At 43.4% G+C, this 21,713-nt stretch overlaps 3 protein-coding genes across 11 annotated transcripts in view; 1 reads left to right on the plus strand and 2 right to left on the minus strand.

The window, feature by feature from the left end:
- Nucleotides 1–1,645: 1,645 nt before the first annotated feature.
- Nucleotides 1,646–9,504, minus strand: LOC132794278 (receptor expression-enhancing protein 2). 9 transcript variants are annotated; one of them, XM_060804597.1, is made up of 10 exons: nucleotides 9,486–9,504; nucleotides 9,024–9,252; nucleotides 8,831–8,932; nucleotides 7,336–7,408; nucleotides 7,076–7,273; nucleotides 6,882–6,995; nucleotides 4,283–4,560; nucleotides 4,070–4,211; nucleotides 2,520–3,324; nucleotides 2,142–2,272 (listed from the first exon to the last, which is right to left on the minus strand). In XM_060804597.1, the coding sequence occupies exons 3-9, from the start codon at nucleotides 8,860–8,862 to the stop codon at nucleotides 2,521–2,523; spliced, it is 1,641 nt and encodes a 546-aa protein (XP_060660580.1). In that variant the 5' UTR covers nucleotides 8,863–8,932; nucleotides 9,024–9,252; nucleotides 9,486–9,504; the 3' UTR covers nucleotides 2,142–2,272; nucleotide 2,520. The 9 variants fall into 9 exon arrangements, with proteins under 9 accessions (XP_060660578.1, XP_060660581.1, XP_060660583.1 ...); XM_060804596.1 differs by lacking the exon at nucleotides 9,486–9,504 and having other exon boundaries at nucleotides 9,024–9,406; XM_060804600.1 differs by lacking the exons at nucleotides 2,520–3,324; nucleotides 9,486–9,504 and having other exon boundaries at nucleotides 1,650–2,272; nucleotides 9,024–9,394.
- A 286-nt stretch (nucleotides 9,505–9,790) lies between these two features.
- On the plus strand, nucleotides 9,791–15,871 carry LOC132794277 (nuclear pore complex protein Nup214). The gene is made up of 9 exons (XM_060804593.1): nucleotides 9,791–9,869; nucleotides 9,976–10,077; nucleotides 10,145–10,283; nucleotides 10,348–12,131; nucleotides 12,194–12,375; nucleotides 12,436–12,777; nucleotides 12,836–14,142; nucleotides 14,208–15,702; nucleotides 15,764–15,871. The coding sequence occupies exons 2-9, from the start codon at nucleotides 10,042–10,044 to the stop codon at nucleotides 15,786–15,788; spliced, it is 5,310 nt and encodes a 1,769-aa protein (XP_060660576.1). The 5' UTR covers nucleotides 9,791–9,869; nucleotides 9,976–10,041; the 3' UTR covers nucleotides 15,789–15,871.
- A 1,676-nt stretch (nucleotides 15,872–17,547) lies between these two features.
- The window catches only part of LOC132789380 (protein slit), a 59,001-nt gene continuing 54,835 nt past the window's right edge, over nucleotides 17,548–21,713 (minus strand). The window contains 3 exon segments of the mRNA XM_060797352.1: nucleotides 17,548–20,782; nucleotides 20,784–20,855; nucleotides 21,560–21,702. Of these exon segments, the coding sequence (XP_060653335.1) occupies nucleotides 18,518–20,782; nucleotides 20,784–20,855; nucleotides 21,560–21,702 (2,480 nt within the window). The 3' untranslated portion in view covers nucleotides 17,548–18,517.

Here is a 21,713-nt window from a genome sequence, read left to right on the forward strand (position 1 = left end):
AATGGATATCAGCAGCTGCCCTCTTCTGATTTTTTTTTGCGAACACATGGCGCGGCAGCTGATGGCCAGGTATGGTCTCTCTTTCTCTGCTCCTCTCACTCACTCTCTTGTGCTGTGTTCTGAGTCAGCTTGATGGAGGTGCCCTCGCATACTCTCGCAAAACAAAAATATTGCCATTGTCTCTAGCATACTGCTGTTAACATCGGCATACATGTGTGTGTGTGTGCGTGTATTGCTGCGACGCTTTCTTTGCCTTTGCTTCCTTGTGCAACGATACCTACGAGTGTACACACATACAACTATAGATGTGCGATTAAAGTGTACACACATTTACCAATGTATGGTATGTGGATGTGCTGATTCTTTAAGAAAAGTACAGTCGTCGCCGTGCGCTGCTAATGGTGGTGCAAGCGACACAAACACATGTACACGAGTATACACACATACATATGTTTGCTTGGACTGGCGACGCTTGCGGTTTGGGGGTAAAACTTCAACTTGACTGCGTCGTCTGCTTTGCTGCACTTGGCAACAAGTTTCGCCCGTCTGGCGCATCGCGTTTAGCCGTCTGTCTGCCTCACGCTGCATTGTGCTCTGCTGTGCTGTGGCTGCGCTGCGCCGCACTGCTGCTCATCGTGCGCTCTGATTGAGGGTCAAGGTCAGCAAGCATTCGCATCAGCTGCTGCGCATGTGCGACTCAGACGCCAAGTTTCTTCAAGCCGAACGTCAGTTCGAAGCTGCTCTGCTTGCTGTCGCTGCCTGGTACTCTTAACTTGCAGTCTGTCCTTTTCATGCACACCGCTGGCATGCATATGCAAACTCTTACGCTCACTTTAACTATCCAAGCTTGTGCGAATGAGAAAGGGACAAATCATCTGTATGCAAGTAGGTCCCTACATATGTATGTATTACACACACACATATACAAATGCATGCAAATGTTGTATGTATAGAAGTCACGAATTGGGCAGGCTGAAACTGGAAATTTTCTGCCTTCGCTTCAGGTCCCCCCCAATTTTCATGCTGTTCATGCGCTTTCCCATTACCAAGGAATATAATGTTAAATGGCTACTTTATGGTTAACGAATGATCTTATGAAAATGATTAATTTTTGGATACATCCTTTTTTTTATATAGTATTTTACAGAGTACAATCCTGAGTACGAAGTCCACAGTCCAACTGGAAAGACCTAAGTCTGTACAGAATATAACATAGCTATTGACATTTAATTGAGCAATTATAATTTATTTCATATTCTTATAAATACATACGTAATGCTTATATCAGAGGAGCACTCAGTATAATGCAGTTACAAGACAACTCGAATAAAAATGGACCGAAAATAGGCAAACACATTTTGATAGTAATCAGAATTAGTCAGAACCCAAATCTTGGTTCCTTTTCTAGTATTAAACCTGACAAAGCCGCTCGTTAATACCGTAGAAACCAGACCCAAGATCAAGTACAAAACTTATGTAAATTTAAGTCAAATGCGCAAGATTACAGCTTAAATTGACCATTTAGTTATATAACCCATTTTAGGCCACATTTCGAATTTTCCAATTTTAAGTAGTTATGAGATGAATTATGAATTTCGATTGGTGTCCCCCCAAATACCAAGAAACAACAAACTATTGTATAATTTACATAGATTTATTATTTATAATGCATTGGATTTAAACTAGATATTGATAGTTTGTTTAGTTAGTAGAATAGGACCTGGATAATCTGGATGTAGCATACATAGGACAATCAATCACTTAACGCTAAAAGATCTACGAGACGAATATCCGATTCACATCCAATATCATTATCATCTAGGCTAATTCCAGTGGAACACTATGAACAGAATCACAAACAAACTTTATGCATCATCAATATGCGGATCCATTAGAGGATCGCATCCCTATAATATTAATGTATATATATTTATTTATTACTTTAATTGCAATTTAAACTAAAACATGAGGTTTATAATTGTGTGTGTAATCTTTGTTGCTATTTCTTGGCCAATTTGAGCACCTAGCAAAATTGAGTTCAAAGATTGATTTCTCTCGACAAGAACAAATACAAATAGATACAAGTAGATGATGAGTATATTTTTTAAATGTATGTAAAATTTGGTAGTTTTAGGTCCACGCTTCACTTGTCCGACTTGTCGGACTTGCTGCGTGTTTTGGCCTGTCCCGATGCAGTCGTTGCCTGAGATTTGTCCGCCTTGCGGCTGCTGATGCGAGGCAATGTGGTGCAGCTAGCAGACATTGACTTGTCCTGAAATGAGACACAAGAGATACACATTAGACTGGGATGCATTCGCAGTAAATAAGACACAAGACATGCTGGAAATGCAGAACACTTTGTTAGTAGGCAACGCAAGACTCTGTACAGTAGGGATTGGTTGAAGGGGAAGTGTAGTTAAGAGCAGACGAGGCGGCGATGCAACAAAACACTTGGATGAGCATGAGCTGATCTGAACGCAACTGAACTTTTAGCTTCAATGTCTTCTCTCGAGGCTTACATCAAATCCGAGTTTCTTTAGCCACACTTAGCCCCACATCGCCATCTTTATGCGGTTGATTAGCTTTGCTGCTGCTGTTGCTGCGTAGCACATTATCTTTGATATTCTTGAATAGTTGGCCGATACCTGACTTGCTGCGCTCCGATTGCTGGGATGTGTTCGATGCGATGCTCACAGTGTCACGTGAATCCTTTCGAGGTGGCAGCGGAGGCGCTGGTGCCCGACCTTTGGCATGCAGCGCCTTGGGACGCAGGGGAGATATTTGAGGTGATTCCGTTTCAAGTTGTGCTCGAAAACTGTGCTTGATTTCCTCCAGCGTGGCGAGAAGTTCACGCGGTGACACTGGACGATTTCTGTCATTTGTAACTGGAGGGGTCACAAGCTCTGATTCCAAACTTGATTCGGTAACAACCAACAAAAACGGATCTACACTTGACTGATCTGATTCTTGTGCAGGTTGATCAATTTCCTCTGGATTCGCTTGGTTTAAATTGTCCGAATTGCTGCCAAGAGCTTCCTTAAATGATTCTTCGTTGTCACTTACTTCCCCTTTTTCTTTTTCTTTATCTGTATCGAGCGAATAACTTGGTAATAGGCTTTCTGCATCATCTTCTAATGGCAGTGCCTCATGGAAGCTATCCTCGTCCTCAGATACATCAGCATTGCCCGCATTGTCCTCATTATCCTCTTCACTTTCCAAAATCTGCAGATGCAATTGCTTCCGAATGTCGTCATCTGTCTTACCCTCTTGAAAATATCGTTCATTATCCAGATATACCTCAGCTCGTACATCTTCCAACAGTTGCTAGTCGGATCATTATCAAATATTTAAAATAGAGTCTTATTTGACTACAAACTACTTAGAAACAAGACAAATCTTTGAGATCTCAAAAAACAAAAGCCAATTAGGCGGGACTTTTTTTTCAATAGCTAACAATAACTTGTATATGTATATATAGACCGAAAATTACAGACGTGCTTTAAAAACTAATTTAAATATGTTTCCACATGTCTAGAATGATCCGTTGAAATAGGTTAATAGGTTTGAAATGTTTTTGTAATCCGAATACGAATAAGAATTATTCATAACTCATATTGAAAAATGTCTTTAGACAATTTAAAAATAATCTAAACTGGATTCTACCAAATTAATATAATTAATAGACCAAATTAATATACTCAAAAATACTAAAAATAAACGAAATACTAGAAAAAACGAATAAATAATAAGAGATTGTCAAAGCAAGTAAGATCCCATTGGAGTACGCGTTTTTAGCCATACAAAAGTATTTGTTAAATACTGTATGTATTATTTTAAACAAACTTGATCTCTTATAGTCTTTGGCCGTATTTTCTTAGCTGTTGACTTTGATGAAGAATATGGGGGTCGGAGATAACTCCTTCTACCTATTACATACTTTTCTTGCAGCCACAATGTTATAATACCCTTCTACCCTAAGGGTAGCGGGTACACAAATTTATCTGTGGAATTATCAACTGTAATGCCAAATACGAGAAGCACATCAGACATAGCTGTGTTGTTAACCTACCTCATTGCGTTTGGACTTCACGCGCGCCTTGGATGCGTTTGTCATGGATGATGTGCGACTTAGGCCGCTGCCCATGGGCACACTAACCGGCTCAGCGCTGGAGTAACCCGAACTGATGTCATCCGTGCTGCGTATATTGTAGCTGTGTAGTGTGCATGGAAGTATGTCAGCAATTGATCGACCAGAACGAGATCGAGAATTAACAAAACTCACTTGAAATCGCCGGCATGCTTGGCCGATCCCGAGGGGGATGGTGAAGAGACATCCACCTCGGTGAAGTACATGCCAGTTGAGTGTCGCGTGCCGCTCGCGGAACGACCAACTGGAGTCTGGTGTCGCTGGCGCATCAGTCGAGCTGGTTGGGGTCGCATCATTACCGACGTGGACATCATAACCTCGTCTAGTTCGTCCTGGGTGCGATGCATATCGGGTTCGCTGAGATCGCTGAGGCTGTAGCTCCGCTTGATGGTCTGCACTAAGTTGCCGCCGCCCTTTTGAGGATTCATAATGAGAGACTTGTGACTTGGCATCGTTTACGGTATAATTTAAGTATAAAACTACAAACTATGCGATGTTAAGAACTATAAAAATATGTATTCGAGTTATATAACTAATATAGTATTGTATTGTGGCTGATGGTGATGGTTGGTTAAAAGTGTTTCAGTGTTGAGCCTATGACAAAAAATTCGCTTAAATTGTGCTGAGTATCTTGCTTGATGATGTCATCATCGCCGGATTCAATGCTAATCCCCCTCGACATCCACATCGGGTGTGGCCTCGCGCAACCTACGACGTCCTTTAATGCCATCAACCTTTGGCACGTTGGTCTTGGATGCGCCTCGTGTAGCTCGCTTGGCAGCAGCAGCCGTGGTTGGAGCTCCATCAGCCGCAACTCCTCGAGTGGATCTGGTCTTCCGGAGTGGCATATCTCGCAGCCGGGCAGCACCAGCATCCTCGCCGCTTAGCTCAGCAATGATCAAGTCTTCATTAAACTCGCTGATGACCATCCGCTGGGAACTGTAGCTTTCAATGCCGCTCAGGGAACTGGAACGTGGCAACAATAGATCCGTGGCATCGAGCATATCTTGATCCCGTGACAATTCATTGGCCGATCGCGAATTTTGCAGACCCCGTGAATCCGCCACCGAGGCTGTGGTCAGGTTTATGGTCTGACATCGCGCATGGAGCAGGTGTTAGTAGTGTCATTGGCATTGGCAGTTGCAGGCGGTGCATTGTGGTGTAGGATTCGTTTTCGTTTCGTTTTTGAATGTAAGTTAAATGCAACGAAACGTAAGTGAGAAAATTAAGAAAGAAAAAAAAGAGGTGTTAATAAAACAAGGCAACTTAAAAGTTATTTGTAATTGTGAATGGAAATCAAAAAGAATTCTAAATGGAAAATGTAAGTACAATTGAACGAATTTGCCACATACAGATTCACACACACACACACACACACACACACATACACAACACTCTAACAGAGGCATTGTCACAATGCCTCGAGTCTATTTTTATGCCCTACCCCAGAGTCAGAAATAATATATGTAGAATGTGATGCTGTTGAAATTGCGATGCAGTGCAGCCAGTTCTCGATTTACAAATGCATCCCAAATTACACACACATTTATACTTTGCAAAAACACAAAGAACATGGCTTATAAGTAATCGTGTTTTGCTATAAGATTCATAGAAACTAATTAAGCGAAAATTGTAGGCATATGGCTAGCAATAAAAAGAATTTGATTCAATTTGTATAAAGGGGGAAATCAATTGTGAGCAAACCGCATTTTAAAGTGCACAACAATTGCACGGTGTTGATATAAATGGTATTAGAGCATTAGAGTTCCAGCAAGCTGAATGACTCCTTGGCCAATCAACAAAGCCACAAAGGCAACACTCATTCAATTAAATATAGCAGTAAAGTCTGTTTATCAAGTTCTTTGTGGGCAGCCACAAAGAAACTTACAAAGTATTGTGACTAATACGTACACAGTACTCGGATAGTCACTGGCTATCTTACTCCATTATTGACCCCATCTGATTTCGAGGCAATATCTAAACAAACGCAGCTGTTTACATACTTGAGATCTGAACTGAATTTGGGACTATCATAACAAATGCTTTGCTTATACGTATATAGTGTGAATGCATGAATATTCTGGATTCGCCGTCTATCTGCCCAGAGTTGTGTGTTAGAATTATTCAATTTTATTACAATTCGTATAGCTACATGGTCTTAATCGTCTATCTTCTAGATACACTCACACACAGAATGAGAGAGAATACAAAACAAATCTATAAACTAAAACGAAACAAACATGGCACATAGAGAGCAACATCATTCCATTCGATTGTTGTTGTTGTCTGTGGTGAAATGATCATTGCAAAGTTAATGAAAACGATGGAGAGACGACGTCTCGACGTCGCGCGTTTGGCACGCGGCAGTTGCTCAAGATGCTAATGCTGGTGATGATGATGAAGATACTGATGCTGATGAGGAAGAAGCTCTCTTGTTAATGATGATGATGCAGAATCGGGGGCAGTGAGCGAAAACATTGCGCAAAACTTTGTCTATATTGAAATTAAGGCATTACGATGCGGCGTCGGCGTCGGCTGCTGCTGCTTGTTGTTTTTAGTTGTTGTTTCTGCCCAGTTTTTTGTTTTTCATTTTATGCAACGGCGCTGGTGGCAAATCGTTGTAAAAGCAATTGAAAAAATGTGCCACATGAACTATTGTGTCTATGTGTGTGTGCGTGTGTATGATGTGTATGTGTCATGCGTGTGGTGAAGGTGTTGCATGTGTCTGAGTTACCTTTATAGCCGTCTGCATGATTACATTAGTGGCATAGTTGACGCCCTTGGAGCCCAGTTGCAGCACCGCCGAATATCCTCTCTCCCGTGCCTGATTTAAATACTCGTCGATTTCCTGCGCACGATAACAAAGAAACAGACAAAGAGATATATAAGAATACTGTGTGTGTATAAGCATACTAAACGTGATCACACCTGTTCACGTCGTGTCAACATGGGATGCACGAACTTGCGATACAAAGTGGAACTGCCCTTTGTGGCTGGCGATAGCAGCCACAAGACAATTACCACTTTGACCTCATAGTAGAATGGGAACCACGACAGAAAGATGTCCGTAAAGGTTTCAATGCACGTGAAGAACGCAAACACGATCCAGTACATCATCCATTTCACCTAAAATACAAAATACAGACATGAATCCAATACGTGATGTCTTCAATCGTATTTTTACTTACGTATTCCTTAACATTCTTTGTTCGCACCGCCTTGTACGAGGCATAGGCCGGATATAGGGTACCGAAGAATAATCTGAAAGCGGGAAACAGTAAACTCTGGGCGCAACTGCGAGGTGCTATAAATATAATGATGAGCGAGCAAATGCAGGCCGTATTGAAGGACAGACGGGGCAGGGGCCAACGCTGAAGTAGTTCCAGCAGGCGACCCAAGGCATTCAGATTGCGAACAACATGCTCGGTGGATGCTGCTGCTGGTGGAGGCTGCTCCTCCAAAATGTAGGCACCTCCCCCATAGTCATAGTCCGTAAAGTCGCTGTTCAAAGAGTTGAGTGAATCCTGCAGTCCTAATCCCAGTGGACGATGCAGCAACTGCTGCGGATGTAGTTGTTGCTGCTGTGGATATATGAATTTGGAGTAGACGGGCACAAAATGGCCATCGGTTTGCTCCTCGAGCGAATAACTGCGTCCGTAGATGGGCAATGCCTGCTGACGTAGGCGTTTAATATTAGCGGCTGGGTGATGCTGCTGGTAGAGCAGCTGCTCCTGCAGATAGCTAGGCCGGCTCATGGCGACGCATTGCCAGCGTTACGTTGCTGCCGTTGCTCGCAACTAAAACGACGCGCAAAGACTGTTCCGACAGCGATGCGGGCAGCTGCCCGAGAGCGTCTAATGCTTAGCATAGATTCTCATCTATTAATAGCCCAGAGCCAGAGACAGCGACAGCGTCGCTCCCGAAATTTGAGAGAGTATCTATTGGTTTGATTATCAGTCGGAGAGTCGCTATAAATATGAGTGTAAACAATTTGCATGGAGTTGCGTTGCGGCAAGTGTTGTTGCCACATATGGCAAGGAGAGGCAAGGCAACGCAAGTCGAGTGCGACAACCTCGAATTCGAATTCACGCTCACGCGTTGCCAAATAAGGAGCCTTTGTCAATTGACTTTGACGATGCACAACGGGTAACGAGCAACGGGTAAACAGCGGCAGCGGGCATAACGGTAACTGTAACTTGCTGGCGCTGATTAATAAACAAACAATTGGCTGGCGAGATAGCAACGCAACGCTTGAGAAATCACTGCGTTACGCCCACACAATTAGGAAGCAGAATCGGCAAATCCAACGAGCTTGCGCGGCAAGGCCAAGAACTTGAAAACGTTAACTACAAAAAAAAAAACAAACAAAAAAGAGTTGCTCGCTCACTATTTTTTTGGGGGTCAGCAGCAACAACAACAACAACAAGTGCTCAGTCAGTGGAGCGTGTGAGCGTATGAGTTGGTGTTGTTGCTACTTTTATTATAATACGCTTGCTGAGTGTGTGTGGTCGAATTAGTCATGAGGCATGTAACTTATTTATTGGCATTTTATTACGCCTTTCATAAAATACAGATAGTTTAAGCGACCAACATTCAAGCAAGCGTATTCACACTTCGGCTAGCCAAAGACAAGTTCACCTTTTCATATCGTAGTATATTTCTAATTGGTTTCATCATACTCACATTATAAGTCGCGAAAAGAGACTGCTGATCATTTTGAAAGCTTTGAGCGTCCTTTTGTGTGACGCTTCGCTGCTGCTTCGACCGCTGGTGCTATTTGTAACTCTGTCAATTGCGCAAATGAAAATTCAATTACAACAAATGAAACGAGCAGCGTTCTGTGCACAGCTTGTGCATAACTGTGAATGTAACTCACCTTGTTGCTACAATTTCCTTACGAAAGAGTTCTCAAAATGTTATTTGCGAAATTCTGAAACCACCGACTCGAATTTCTCGTTTTCAGATGCGCTCATTGAAAAGAACAACAAATTTGGTTAGTTATTTTCGTGTGTTTTTGATTCCTTTTGATTTTCCGTTTGCTAATTACAACGACAGCAACAACAACATCTACAATGCTTGCTGTAGCACCGTGTTGCGCACCACACCTAGAATTAATGGAGAAATCACTTCCACTACATTTTTTGTTTGAATTCTCTTAAACCTTTATAATGCACTTTTCAGCAGCATTGCGCGCGCGAACAATGCTTTTGTTAAACAAAAACGGAGACAGAGATAGACAGTCAAACAACAACACAGCTGGGTGATATGTATATCAACGTGACCACCAGTCTAATTGCAAAATATACATTTTTTCATCGATAAATATACCAAAACATACCCCTTTATTGATTACTATTTGGTCGGTCACACTTTATTGGAAAATTTACAATAGGTACTTTTAAAAGATTTATTTTTGTCAATTATCAATTGAAGTTATTTCCTAAGTTATCTAACTAGCATTTAAATGATTAACTTTTTCATATATGGACTATTAGTGCTATTTAATAAAATGCCCAAAGATTTGAAAACAATTTTTTTTTTTTATTTTGGTATATATTTTCGGTTGATATATCGGCACTTCAACAGCTGTGCTACAACATTGCCAACATAAACATAAATGTCGAGTGTATCGAAATTAACCTATAGCTGCAATATCGATATTATTGTGTCGATTGTTCAACTGTTTCCCCGATTGTGCACAACGCTTATTTGCAAGTCTTTGGTTCGTTTATTTTATTAAATTCTTGAACGCATCTAGTAGTATCGCTATTTTATTGTTGACAGCTTTAATAGATTTGCCTTTCATATCGCATTACATTTTTTTATAGTGCTTGCTGAAACGTGCACGTGTTAACTACTCAAAGCCGACCCCGAATAATTGCGATTGCAAAAAAATGGCGCTAAATGCTCCAAACTGCAAAGACACGCAGGTAAATGCAGTACAAATTAAATAATATATGCAATTTTATGTGAATTGCTTTCAATTTATGTTTAAAGGATGTACAGTTCAAGCTGCATGACAAATTTGTCGCATTCCGCAAGTGTGGCGACTTACGCAGCAATGTGAAACTGCTAGCGGTCTCAAGTAGCCGCGATCTGCTTTTTGCCGGCAACCCAGCAGCGCCGGAGTTAAAAGGTTTGTTTTGCAGTGTTGATTTTGTTTTAACATTTCTTGAATCATATATTTTATTTCCCGATAGTTATAATTATCAAAGATGTAGTCGCTGCTAAATCGACCGGCAAACAGCCGATGGCGCGTCGAGTGGTCTTGCCCCACATCCCAAACTACATGTCCTGCAGCGCGGATGGCAATATGTTAGCCATCAATTACACACAGTCCAATGGCACCAGTCTTTTGCTAATCTATGCAGTGCAATCCTTTATGACTCCAGATATACGCGCCATGTACAACATAAGATTAGCACCCGAGGACTTTGTGCATGCCGTGCAATTACTGTGGAATCCAGTGCTGCCCAATAGCTTGGCTGTGGTGTTGAGCAATGGCGGGCTGGGCATGTATACGCTAAAGGAGGCCGGCAATTTCGAGATGCATTCGCTGGATAAGAGTCAACGGGTTAAATGTGGTTGCTGGTCACCCAAAGGCAAGCAGCTGGTGCTGGGATTCCCAGACGGACGATTACAACAGTTTAAGCCAGACCTGACGCCGGCCAAGACATTGGTCTGTCCACCTAATGTGCATGAAGGGCCTTTTGACACGATTGCTGTGCATTGGCTGTCCACTTTCCAGTTTGCGGTCATCTTTCTGCAACATGGCGAGGATTGCAGTCCAGCGTTGTACATCATAAATGCGCCTAAGACAGGCACACCTACGTATATCAATTACTTCGACATATGCTATAGTCTAAATGGACCGCGCAATCATCAGTTTCATTTCACCCATGTGCAGCAGTGGAATCTGCTGCTGGTTAGTTCTGCGAATGGCGTGGAAGTGGGAGTGTTGGGCACCACAGAGACGGGTGACACGCCCTCGTGGGAGCAGTTGACACTACTCGATGAAGCTCGTATTGAGCTGCCGCTCAGCGAAGCCACTCAAGATGAAACCTTTCCACTAGGCTTTGTCTTTGACACATCGGCAACACATCAGTTGACTATCAATGAGAAGCAATTGCCAAGCATGCCGATGGTGCATGTTCTGGGCACCGACGGGACTTTGCTTACATTTAATTTCCTCAATCTGCAGCCTGGCGCTGCCTCCGTCTGCTCGCCACCGCCTCCACTCATGGATACATCTGGACAATTTTACGCTCTAAATACTCTGCTAGGAAACGATGAGCAGTCCATTACTACAGCACCAGTAGCCGTCGTTGCCAAACCAACTGCAGCCGTGGTGGAATCTAGTGCGCCTGCGCAGTCTGATATTTCATTTGCCTTTACGCCGAACACTGTCACATCGACTCCAGCACCAGCCAAGGAAAAGCCTGCACCTATGTTTGCCGGATTTGGTAATGCCAGTAAGATAACTGCGCCACCGCCGACTTTTGGGGCTCAAAGTGCTCCGCTCAACTTTGCATCTGCAACTCCGTCTGCAGCCACAGCTAAACCGCTTCAAACAACTGGGTTTGGTGGATTTGGAGCAGCCACAACTGCACTTCCAGCAGCTGCTCCGGTTTTTGGTATGCCAGTCGCTGGAACAGTACCAAACTTCGGAAATTTGGCAGCCCCTACCGCAAGCATTGCCGCTGTTCCTCCTTCTCAGCCTACTGCAGGAGTAGCAACAGCTGCCATTGGAACACCCGGGAAACCCAACAATAGCAAGCCACTTTATACTGTGCCGCCCACATTTACGCCGGTTGCGGTCGCCCCAACTGCAGTTTCCGCTGTCATGAAACCCTCGGGTAAGCTCGCAGATATTAGCACTCGCGAAGTGGACGATGTGATTGCTGACATTATGGGAGTCCAGATCAGTGCATTCAACGAGCAAATCGAGCAGCAAAAGCAACAGACAAAAGCTCTGCTCTCCCAGGTGACAAAAACTTTACCCAGATTTATGCCAAAGTATATTAAATTCTTAATAATCTCTTGCAGATTGAATCGCCTGCCTCTATTAAATTCTATGCAAAGCGCCTGGATGATCTTCAGGAGCTGAATGACCAAGCCAATGACGTGGACTTCGAATTGGATGTGCAGGGATTGCGTCATGCATTGAGCGAAGCCTACGCCATTATGGCTGAGTGTCGCGCCAAGTTGGAGGGCTACAGAAATCCAGAGTAAGTATTCGTAACATGATCTAGGGAGCAGCATTTGATTTTGTATTTGTATATTGACAGCATTACACGATTGATGAGCTCCACCAGTTTTGACGCAGCTGGTCGTCGTATTTTGTCCCGTCTGCAGAGCTATCTGGCCGCCAATCAGGCGCAGCTTCGTCTGGCACAGCAGCATATTGACACACAGTGGGAGCAGTATCAGGACGTACTGCGTCGCAATTCCAAGTCGAAAATGCATATGCCCTGCCTTGAGGGCATATATCAACGTCTGACCCGACTTCAGAATATGACATCCGATCAGCGTATTAAACAGACGAATATTAAAGCCAAGCTGAAGGAACGTGGATTACTGCAGACATCGTTGATCAACCAAGAAAACAATCGCAATCGCAACAATGAAGCGTAAGTTGTCTATTTATTATTGTAATACCAACTGTTGACATCTACTATTTTCTTTCAGCGTGGACACTCTTGCCGACTCCATACTTTCGATGAGTCTGAATCAAGTGGTTGAAACAAATCGTGCCAAACTTTCACAGGAGAAATTACAAAGTATACGCCATCTGCTGCAGCACCACAAAATACAGATCATAAGTCCGCAACGTCCTGATCGTGTTGGCATCAAATCAGAGGTCATATTGGAGACCAAACTGAAAGCAGAACAGAACAAAAAGGCAGCTGCGGCCATTGCTAAACCTTCGACAGCTCATAAGAGCACTCAGGCCGCAGCCCAAGCTGCTGCAGTGACCAGTGTCCAACTGACTAAACCTACAGCATCCAAGACGATAGTCGCGTCTGCACCCGCTATTTCAGCACCAGCTCCTACACCAATTAGCTCTGCACCAACGACTGCGTTACCTGCAACTGCTGCCGCACCGACATCGAGCTTCAGCTTCTTCTCGGGCAGCAGCCCCTTTTCGAAGACTACAGTGGCTCCTGTTGTAGCACCGGCAACAAATTCTAACAGCGCTGACGTTGCCAAGCCTCCTGCAACGTTGCCTACTAGCAGTGCTTTCTCATTCAGCTTTGGTCAAATGGGCGCCAGCCCAGCACAGCCCGCGTTGTCGTTCGGTGGATTATCAATGACAACCAAACCACCAGCTCCAGCTGCAGCTTCAGTTGGAGCTGCGCCCAATTTGTTTGCAGGCTTTGGCGCTACACCATTGGATGCAAGCAAACCTAAACCAGCTGTGGAGCAACCTAAGGATATTCAGGCAAAGCCTCTTGAGCTCAAAAAAGATGTGCCAGCTCCAGTGGAATTCAAGCCTACTGTCGTCGAGCCTGTCAAGAGCGTAGCAGAACCATCTACCGGCACCTTTGGTACCACGTTCAGCACTCCAACCGTTAAGCCGACAACTCCTAAAGTCGACCCTGCCTCGAAGCCTTTTAGCTTCGCTGGTTTTGGTAGCAACGCGGGAACCACAATTGGGGGTAATGCTTCAAGTACGTTCAGCTTTGGAGGCTTCGGATCTTCGTTGGGCAACTCTGCGGCGCCGAAAGCTGCGAGTGTAACCACGGCGGAGGCAACCAGTGTTTCAGCAGCTGTTGCCATTCCAACAACTGCTGCAAGCGGCATCGTAAGCCCTACAAACATCTTGAAAAGCAAGCCTATTGTGCCAGCTGCATCAGCTGCTCCTCCTGCTTTGGGTGAGCAAGGCAGTGGCACAGTTGTAGCGCCAGCAGTGTCCACCAGCAATGCCGATCCTACTGATAATGCCTTCCGATCGATAAACATCTGCAAGCCCCAGGTGAAGGAGAAAGCTGCAGGTAAGTTGACAACCTTTCCTTGTTTCAGTATAGTTGCATGTGCTTAATGTATAACAATTCTACAGATGCACCACCAGCAAACATCTTTAGCGGATTTGCAGCTAACACTGCAGGCGGCTTTCAATCGAGCGAAGCATCAAAAGGCATATTTGGAGGCGCAGCAGATGGTGGCAGTAAGACTGCTGCAACAATTGCATCTCCAGCAGTTACAACCGCAGCATTGCCAATTGCAACAACAGCTCCAGCAATTGCTACTTCAACAACAACATCTTCATTAGCTGTACCTACAACAACAACAGCCATTGTCTCTACTGTCGCAGCAACAGTTCAATCTACATTTGGAGCATCCGTTGCGCCGGCTGTAACTACAAGTGCGGTCAGCAGTGCAGCTCCAGGAATCAGCTTCTCCTTTTCGAACGCATTCAGCAATCTGGGCTCACCCAGCGCGCCAGCCGCCGCTACGCCGACAACTGGCGCATCAACAGCTAGTAATGCATCCAGCTCGATCTTTGGCGGTGGAAATGCATTTGCACCGACTACTGGTGCAAGCGCAAGTCCATTCCAAGCAGCGCCAACATCTACTGCAGCTGCTCCGCCCCCAACGAATCTATTTGGTAGTGTCCCGAAGCCGGAGGCTAGTGTGTTTGGTGGAGCCAGTACGGCTGCTGCACCACCACCCAGTGGCCTCTTCGCAGCAGCTGCTGCCAGTACGAGTCCATCAACATTTGGTGGAAGTCCAGCAGCCGCTCCAGCTGCATCAGCCGCCAGCTCCGGCGGAAATATTTTTGGCCAGGCAGCGGCTGCAGTGAAGCCCGGTGGTTTTGGTTCGCCTGCACCAGCTGCAGCCTCAGTTGGTGGTTCCATCTTTGGCGGTGCAAGCAGCACTGCAGCTTCACCCTTCGGCGGCACTTCTATTTTTGGAAGCGGTAGCACCGCACAGAGTCCCCCGCCTGCAGCAGCACCCACTGGTGGCTCTATTTTTGGGCAGAGTGTTTTCGGCTCAGCAGCTCCAACAAGCGGTGGCAATTTATTCAGCACTTCTAGCGCTGCACCGGCAACAGGATTCGGAGGTGGCTCTGTTTTTGGTGGTACCCCAGCAAATGCAACCTCACCAAATGCCAATAGCGGTTCCATATTCGGTGGCGGCAATAGTTCTGGTGGCTTTGGTTCATTTGCTCAAACAACTCCCGCCGCCGGTGGATTTGGCAGTGGCTTTGCCCAAAGCACTGGCGGTTCAGTAGCCCAATCTGGCTTTGGTTCACCGCAACCACAGAATCCACAGTCACCCGCTGGCGGCTTTGGAGCAAAGCCTGTTTTTGGCGGCAGCCCAGCCTTTGGTGCGAGTCCCACATTTGGTGGTGCTCCAACATTCGGAAGTCCTAAAGGCTTCGGTACCTTTGGCAACAGTCCCAATGTGATTGCTCCACCAGCCTTCGGTGGACAACCGAAGCCGGCCGAGGGTAACATTTTCGAAACGCTGGGCGGCACTGATACGAGTCTGTCCTTCGGAAATCTGGCTCAAACTGGCAACACCAACACCCAGAAGTCTACATTTGGCGGGTAAGTAAGAATATCGTTTTAAAGTTGTTTTTATCTAATTTATTTTTTTTTATTTTTTCAGCTCCTCTTTTATGACCTACCGTTAATCATTTGTTTAATGTTCTTAATCGTTAAGAGATTTTGTTTAAAAACAGTTGCAGAATAAAAAAGATAAATATGCGCGTGAAAATATTATTATTGTTCATATTGTGCAGTTGCTCGAGTATGCGAGCGTCAATTGAAAAATAATCTTTTCAGCAATTTTGATGGAGCTTATGCTGTTTTCATCTCAACACCATAATGAGTGAGAGAGAGTTGATGATTACCTTGTAAATTAGATGGTCTATTAACATCTGACCCATAAAAGCAAACATACTACCGATAGAGTGATGAAAGTTAGGATAATTGTGTCCAGTAGTCGGGAACTATATAAGTTTAAAAATGTTCAAAAATATCGATGTGCGATTGCTCTAAGATTGCGTACATTTCTGATAGAACTCATTTTTGACTTAATAGGAATTGAATACTCCTTACAAACAAAACTAGCTAAACCTCATTTCCTATATCTTCTAAGATGAATCCCTCAGTAACTTTCTACAAATATGCATATTAGTGAAAACATTTGAGTTTTTGAACAATTTTGTCAATTTTATTACCAAATAAATATTACACACATAAATAAAAGCGATTGATTTTGCTTTTAAGGTTAATGCCGAAAATATTAAATTTTCGAATTAGTTAAGTTTTCTCGTTTAGCGGCTGGTCGATGAAATGTTGAGGTCTTGCTGCCGCTTTACGCGAGGAAATCAATAATAATGATAATGATAATAATAAAAACTGATAGTTAACTTTTTAGCAACAGCTATTACATATTATATTTTCAATTGGTTATACATATACAATAATATGCATATAATTAGTGCGAATAGTTATACATTAATAAAAATATACATATATATATATACGATACATTCACATATATTATTTATATATGTATATATATGCATGTATACACATAAAACACAACTAAAAATGCAGACAAAAAGACGTATCGTATCTCATATAGTATATAATATATACTATATGTAGCACATATATAAATAGTGAAAAATAGTCAAAAACATTTTACATATACATATAGAGTTATACATACATACAGCATTTAGTATAAATAATATTTTTATATGTATATATTTATAGGTTAAGGTAAATGCATTTCGATTTGTTTTTTTGTTTTGTTTTGTTTTGTTTGTTTAATTAGGTCTAACTTAGGTTGTTAAATTGTTAATTGTTAGAGATTTACATGCGACTACCCAGCTTAGATGTTTGTTATCCGATATATGTTTAGGATTTTAATTGGTTTTCATTTAAATGTTAGTTACGTTTAGCACACATTTAGTTTAGTTACCGTTTCTATTATAATTATTATTATTATTCTTCTTTATATTAGATTAAATATTAATTTGTAAACTAATACTAGGAAAACACATTGCAACAATTGTTGAAAATTCGTTAAATTGTTGTTGTTCCGGTTGATGTTGTTGTTGGTTGTTGTTGTTTTGTTGAGCAACGTTTGTAAACTAAATTGAATTTCGTTATGCAACTCTTATTATTATTATCATCTTATACTCGTTTCTTTGAGAGCACGGCACGTTTAAAACGACCGTTACAAGTTGTGTGTGCGGCTGCGTTTGTAGTGTTATCGTTATCGTTAATCGGTATTGTTATCATAATCGTTTCAATCTTTAAACAACTGTTTACTATCTACAAAGGGTCACAGTTTACTACATTCAATTCTCATTGACGGGGCGCAGACAGTCTAACAGGCTGACAGGGGAAGGAATGTTCTTTTTTTGTTTTCTTTGCTTTTTGCATTCGGTTTTTGGGAGTTTGTGCGGTTTGTGGGCGTGGCACATGCAATGACTTGCTTAAAGCTTTTACACTTAACGATGTCTCAGTGTGTTCGTATGAATCTTTGTGTGTGTGAAGTGAAGAATATAAGGAAAGAATATGAAATTGGTGAAATTTAGAAACGAGTTGACATTCGGGGGTAAAGACTAAGGAAAGTAGGTTCTCTTTGATCTTTGCGGTCTTTGGCAGGGGCTACAGTTGCGTTCATATACACATATACTCGTATGGTTCAGTTATAAGGTCTTGTTATATGTATGTACATCGCCTGGGTAGCTTGCTAGTAAGTATGTATATATAATAGATATATAAATATATATATATATATATGTATAATATATGTAGAGAGTATGCTCTTTTACACATAAAGAAGCGGAAGGTTACTAGAAATGTTGGGAAATTTAAGCAGTGCCTTCTGCTCAGTGATACACAAAATATATAGTATAAATATTAGCTGTTGATAGATATATATATGTATATATATGCATAAATATATAGAGATATAGAGAGTAGAGCTGGGCGTGGGCACATCTTAAGAGTTTCGACTATGCTCAATTCTGTTGCTCACAGAACACGGCAAGAACAAAAAGTGCGAATAACTTAAGAAACTGAATGGCGTTGCCAACGATGGTATTCCAGCTCTACTTATATAGTATACTTGTAGAATATATGTATGTATTATATAGTATAGTATGTGTGTAGTAATGTCATATGGTATATGTAGTAGTAGTATGTATGTAGTCGTAAATAGAGAAGAGTTGCCTCGTGTTCTAGCCCTATTTAGTAGTTGAAGTTAGATGTTGATGATGATGACGAGGCTTCTTGACTTGAGGATGTGAGTCGGATTGTGCGGACTGTGTGTGGGATGAGGGAGGGTGTTAGCTAAATACTTGAATCTTTCAATCGTGTTCCTATCGTTGTACTTGTACTACCAGTGCATCAGTCGCAACTGATCGAGAATGCGCTGCTTGAAGAAGGTGCCCAGCATGCCAAAGACAGTGGAGACCGCCGCAATGCCCATCATGACCTGCATGACGCAATGGATGCCCGACAGCTCCTCCTCCGTTTGCTTGTGCCGATGTCGCGCTCGATGATGCCGCCGGCTGCCGATGCCGCTGCTCTCGTGCAGCCGTTGCAAACGCTCCATGTCCTCATCGAACTGCGGTATTATGGCCAAATTGATGACTTCCGTCTTGGACAACAGCTGCTCATTGGCAATAGTGTGTGCCTCGGTCCCGCCGCCGTTGCCTTTGCTGGTGGCTTCGTTATGCTCTCGCTCACGTTCCCGCTGCTTCTCTAGCTCACGGACTCGCGATCTCTCGTCCAGCATCGTGTTGTCCTGACTGAAGTCAAAGTCACGACCCGTGGGCAGCTGTTGTTGCTGCTTCAGTGTGGGATACTCGGCCAGGTTGACCTTGGTAAGGAAGTGCAGGTTGCTGCCGGCACTGCTTGACTTCTGTTGCTCGGGGGGCTGTTGTTGACTTGGCTGCGTTAGCATCGAACGCGGCGGCGTAGCTTCTGTGCCGCCCATGCTGGGCAGCTGATCCCGCACGCGTGTCTCCTGGAACTGATTTTTCTTGATGCCAAGCACCTCGGACAGCGGCCGATTGATCATCGGCAGCAGTGAGTCCGACGTGGGTCGTATGATAAAGGAGCCGCCGCTAGGCGCATGCGCCGGTGGTTCCAATATCTCTGGCTGGAGAGGCTTGGGCGTGGCAGCACCCGCATTGGATGCTGCAATAGGCTTGTCGCCTGCGCTTTCGTCCTCGCCGTCCGTGTAGACGGAGTCGTCAGAAGAATCATCCGAGGAGTCCTCGTTGCCCGACTTTGTGTGCTCGGGACTGTTGCTCTTGGACTTGCTGTTGGTGGTTGTGGTGAACTTGTGGGTGAGATTGCGAATGGGCTCGTACTTGGAGCTCTCCGAATCACCGCGATAAAGCAGCGCCACCTTGCCATCGGGTGTTAGTACAGGCGTTATTTTTGGATGTGGCGATGGAAAACGATGACTGCTCTCCGGATCCGGTGACAAGGCATCGAAATCGGTGAACTGTGTCTCTGGCTTCTGCTGTGCCTGCTGCTCCAGCTGCTGTTTATGCTGATGCTGCTGCTGTCCATCCTGCTCCCCATCCGAGGGCGTTTGCTGATACACAATGCCCACCTTGCCCAAAGGTGTGGATATGATTTTGATGGCATCGTTGCTATTCTTGCGGAAATAATGATTGGAGCCGCCGGCAGCGCCCTTAGATCGCTGTGAGCCAAAGTAGACTTCACCGTTACCTTTGTCAGGGTATTCATCATCGACACCGTCATCGTTATCCTCGCCATCCTCATCATCGTTAGCAAAATGGCCGCTGCTCTCGCGCAGATCAATCGAAGTGCTCGGCACAGCCAGAGCAACCTGCTGACCACCACCACCAGCACCACCTTGATGCTGCGACTCCGTGAGCAACTTCTTCCGGATGTTCTCCAGCTGTGTCAGCCTATAGTTGCTGTTCGGCTTGAAGCGACCCTTAAACCCTCCGCCACCAGCGCCACTGCCTTCCTCGTTCACAAAATGCTCCTCGTCGGCTCGCGGACGTTGGGTGCGTGGTCGCTCTAGCGCCAAGCGCTCATCGTCCTCATCGTACCCCATATCCTCCTCCTCTTCGTGTTGTGCCGCTGGCGATACCAGACCTTTGGGATCTGGCAGCTGTTCCGGCTCTTCATCATCGTCTTCATCGTCGTCGTCATCTGCAAATAAGCTCGTCTCCTCATCTAAACCATCGTCATCATCATCGTCATCGTCGTTAATATCATCGTCATAAAGATCCGCTTGCATGCGTTCTGTATCTGACTCTACGTCCTCCATTGCATAGTCATCCCCGTCCGTCTCCACCTCCGCCTCTACTCTTTCCACCTGCCCCTTTTCAACATGCTCGACGACAGCAGTCACGCCCTGCTGCTGCCCCGTGCTATTAAGACTACTGCATTGCGGCTTAAGACTAAAGTTATTACTACAGCTACTGCTACTGTTATTGCTATTATTACTACTACTACTACTATTATTATTATTATTATTATTATTGTTATTATTAATATTATAGTTGTTTGTATTATAAGTTAAGTTTAAATGTGTTCCTAGGCTAACATCTAAGCTGCTATTGCTTCCTTTAAGCAATTGGGTAGTCGCATCTTTCAGTCAGTAGCATTTTTTTGGTGCATCCACACTTGCGCACAATATCCAAATTCTTGATGTATTTGCGATTATTGCTGCATACCATGCGCACCTGTAAACAAAGGGGATTGTTCATTAGCAAAGTATAATTAAGTGATCAATTAGCAGTAAAGACTGATTTGCTCTTTAGTTTAAATACCCATTATGCATGGAGTAGTTGCAAATAAAATTTGACTTCGAATATCGATATTGTGACAAATGAATTAAAACTTCATTTTATTTAAATAGTTTTCTACAGGATAATAATCGTGGAATCCTCTCAAGAAAGTGTTTTTTCTACTATAATATATGTATGTACATATATCGTGAATTTTAATGTCGTTTTATTGAAACTCTATATTTTTATACCACTATTCATGACATATTGTAATCGATCGGATGATAAACTTGGAAGTGACTTATGAACAATGAACATGAACATGATTATACTACTATTTTATTTTGCATATTCATTTTTTAAGATTATCAACTTTTAGCCTATCAGCAAATTATAAATAATTATTTATATAAATTCTTTCTTAATAGTATATTTTTATACCAAATATACTACTATTTTATTTACATATGGCTACATATAGTTTCCATATTTCATCCTTTCAGCTATTGTTCCATCTGTAGTTTATTAATAATTCCCTCCTCAGTAATCACATTAAACTTTAATGATTAAACGGTTGCATACAAATCACGCGTAGTATTTATAAAAGCTAGTTGCAGTTGGTATATTTATATACTATTTATATTTATTGCATTACTCACCTTGCGCCTTCGCACGATTTTCGCGGCACAACACTGATTGCCGCATCCGCCAACGCACTTGGCGTACTTGAGAGGCTGCCTCGAGCGGCAGTCGTTCTCCGTGTAATACTCACGCACCTGCTCCTTGCGACATGTCGCAGCGGCTGCAATAAAA

This window comes from Drosophila nasuta, chromosome 3 (assembly GCF_023558535.2).
Source record: "Drosophila nasuta strain 15112-1781.00 chromosome 3, ASM2355853v1, whole genome shotgun sequence".
NCBI classification, from domain to species: domain Eukaryota; kingdom Metazoa; phylum Arthropoda; class Insecta; order Diptera; family Drosophilidae; genus Drosophila; species Drosophila nasuta.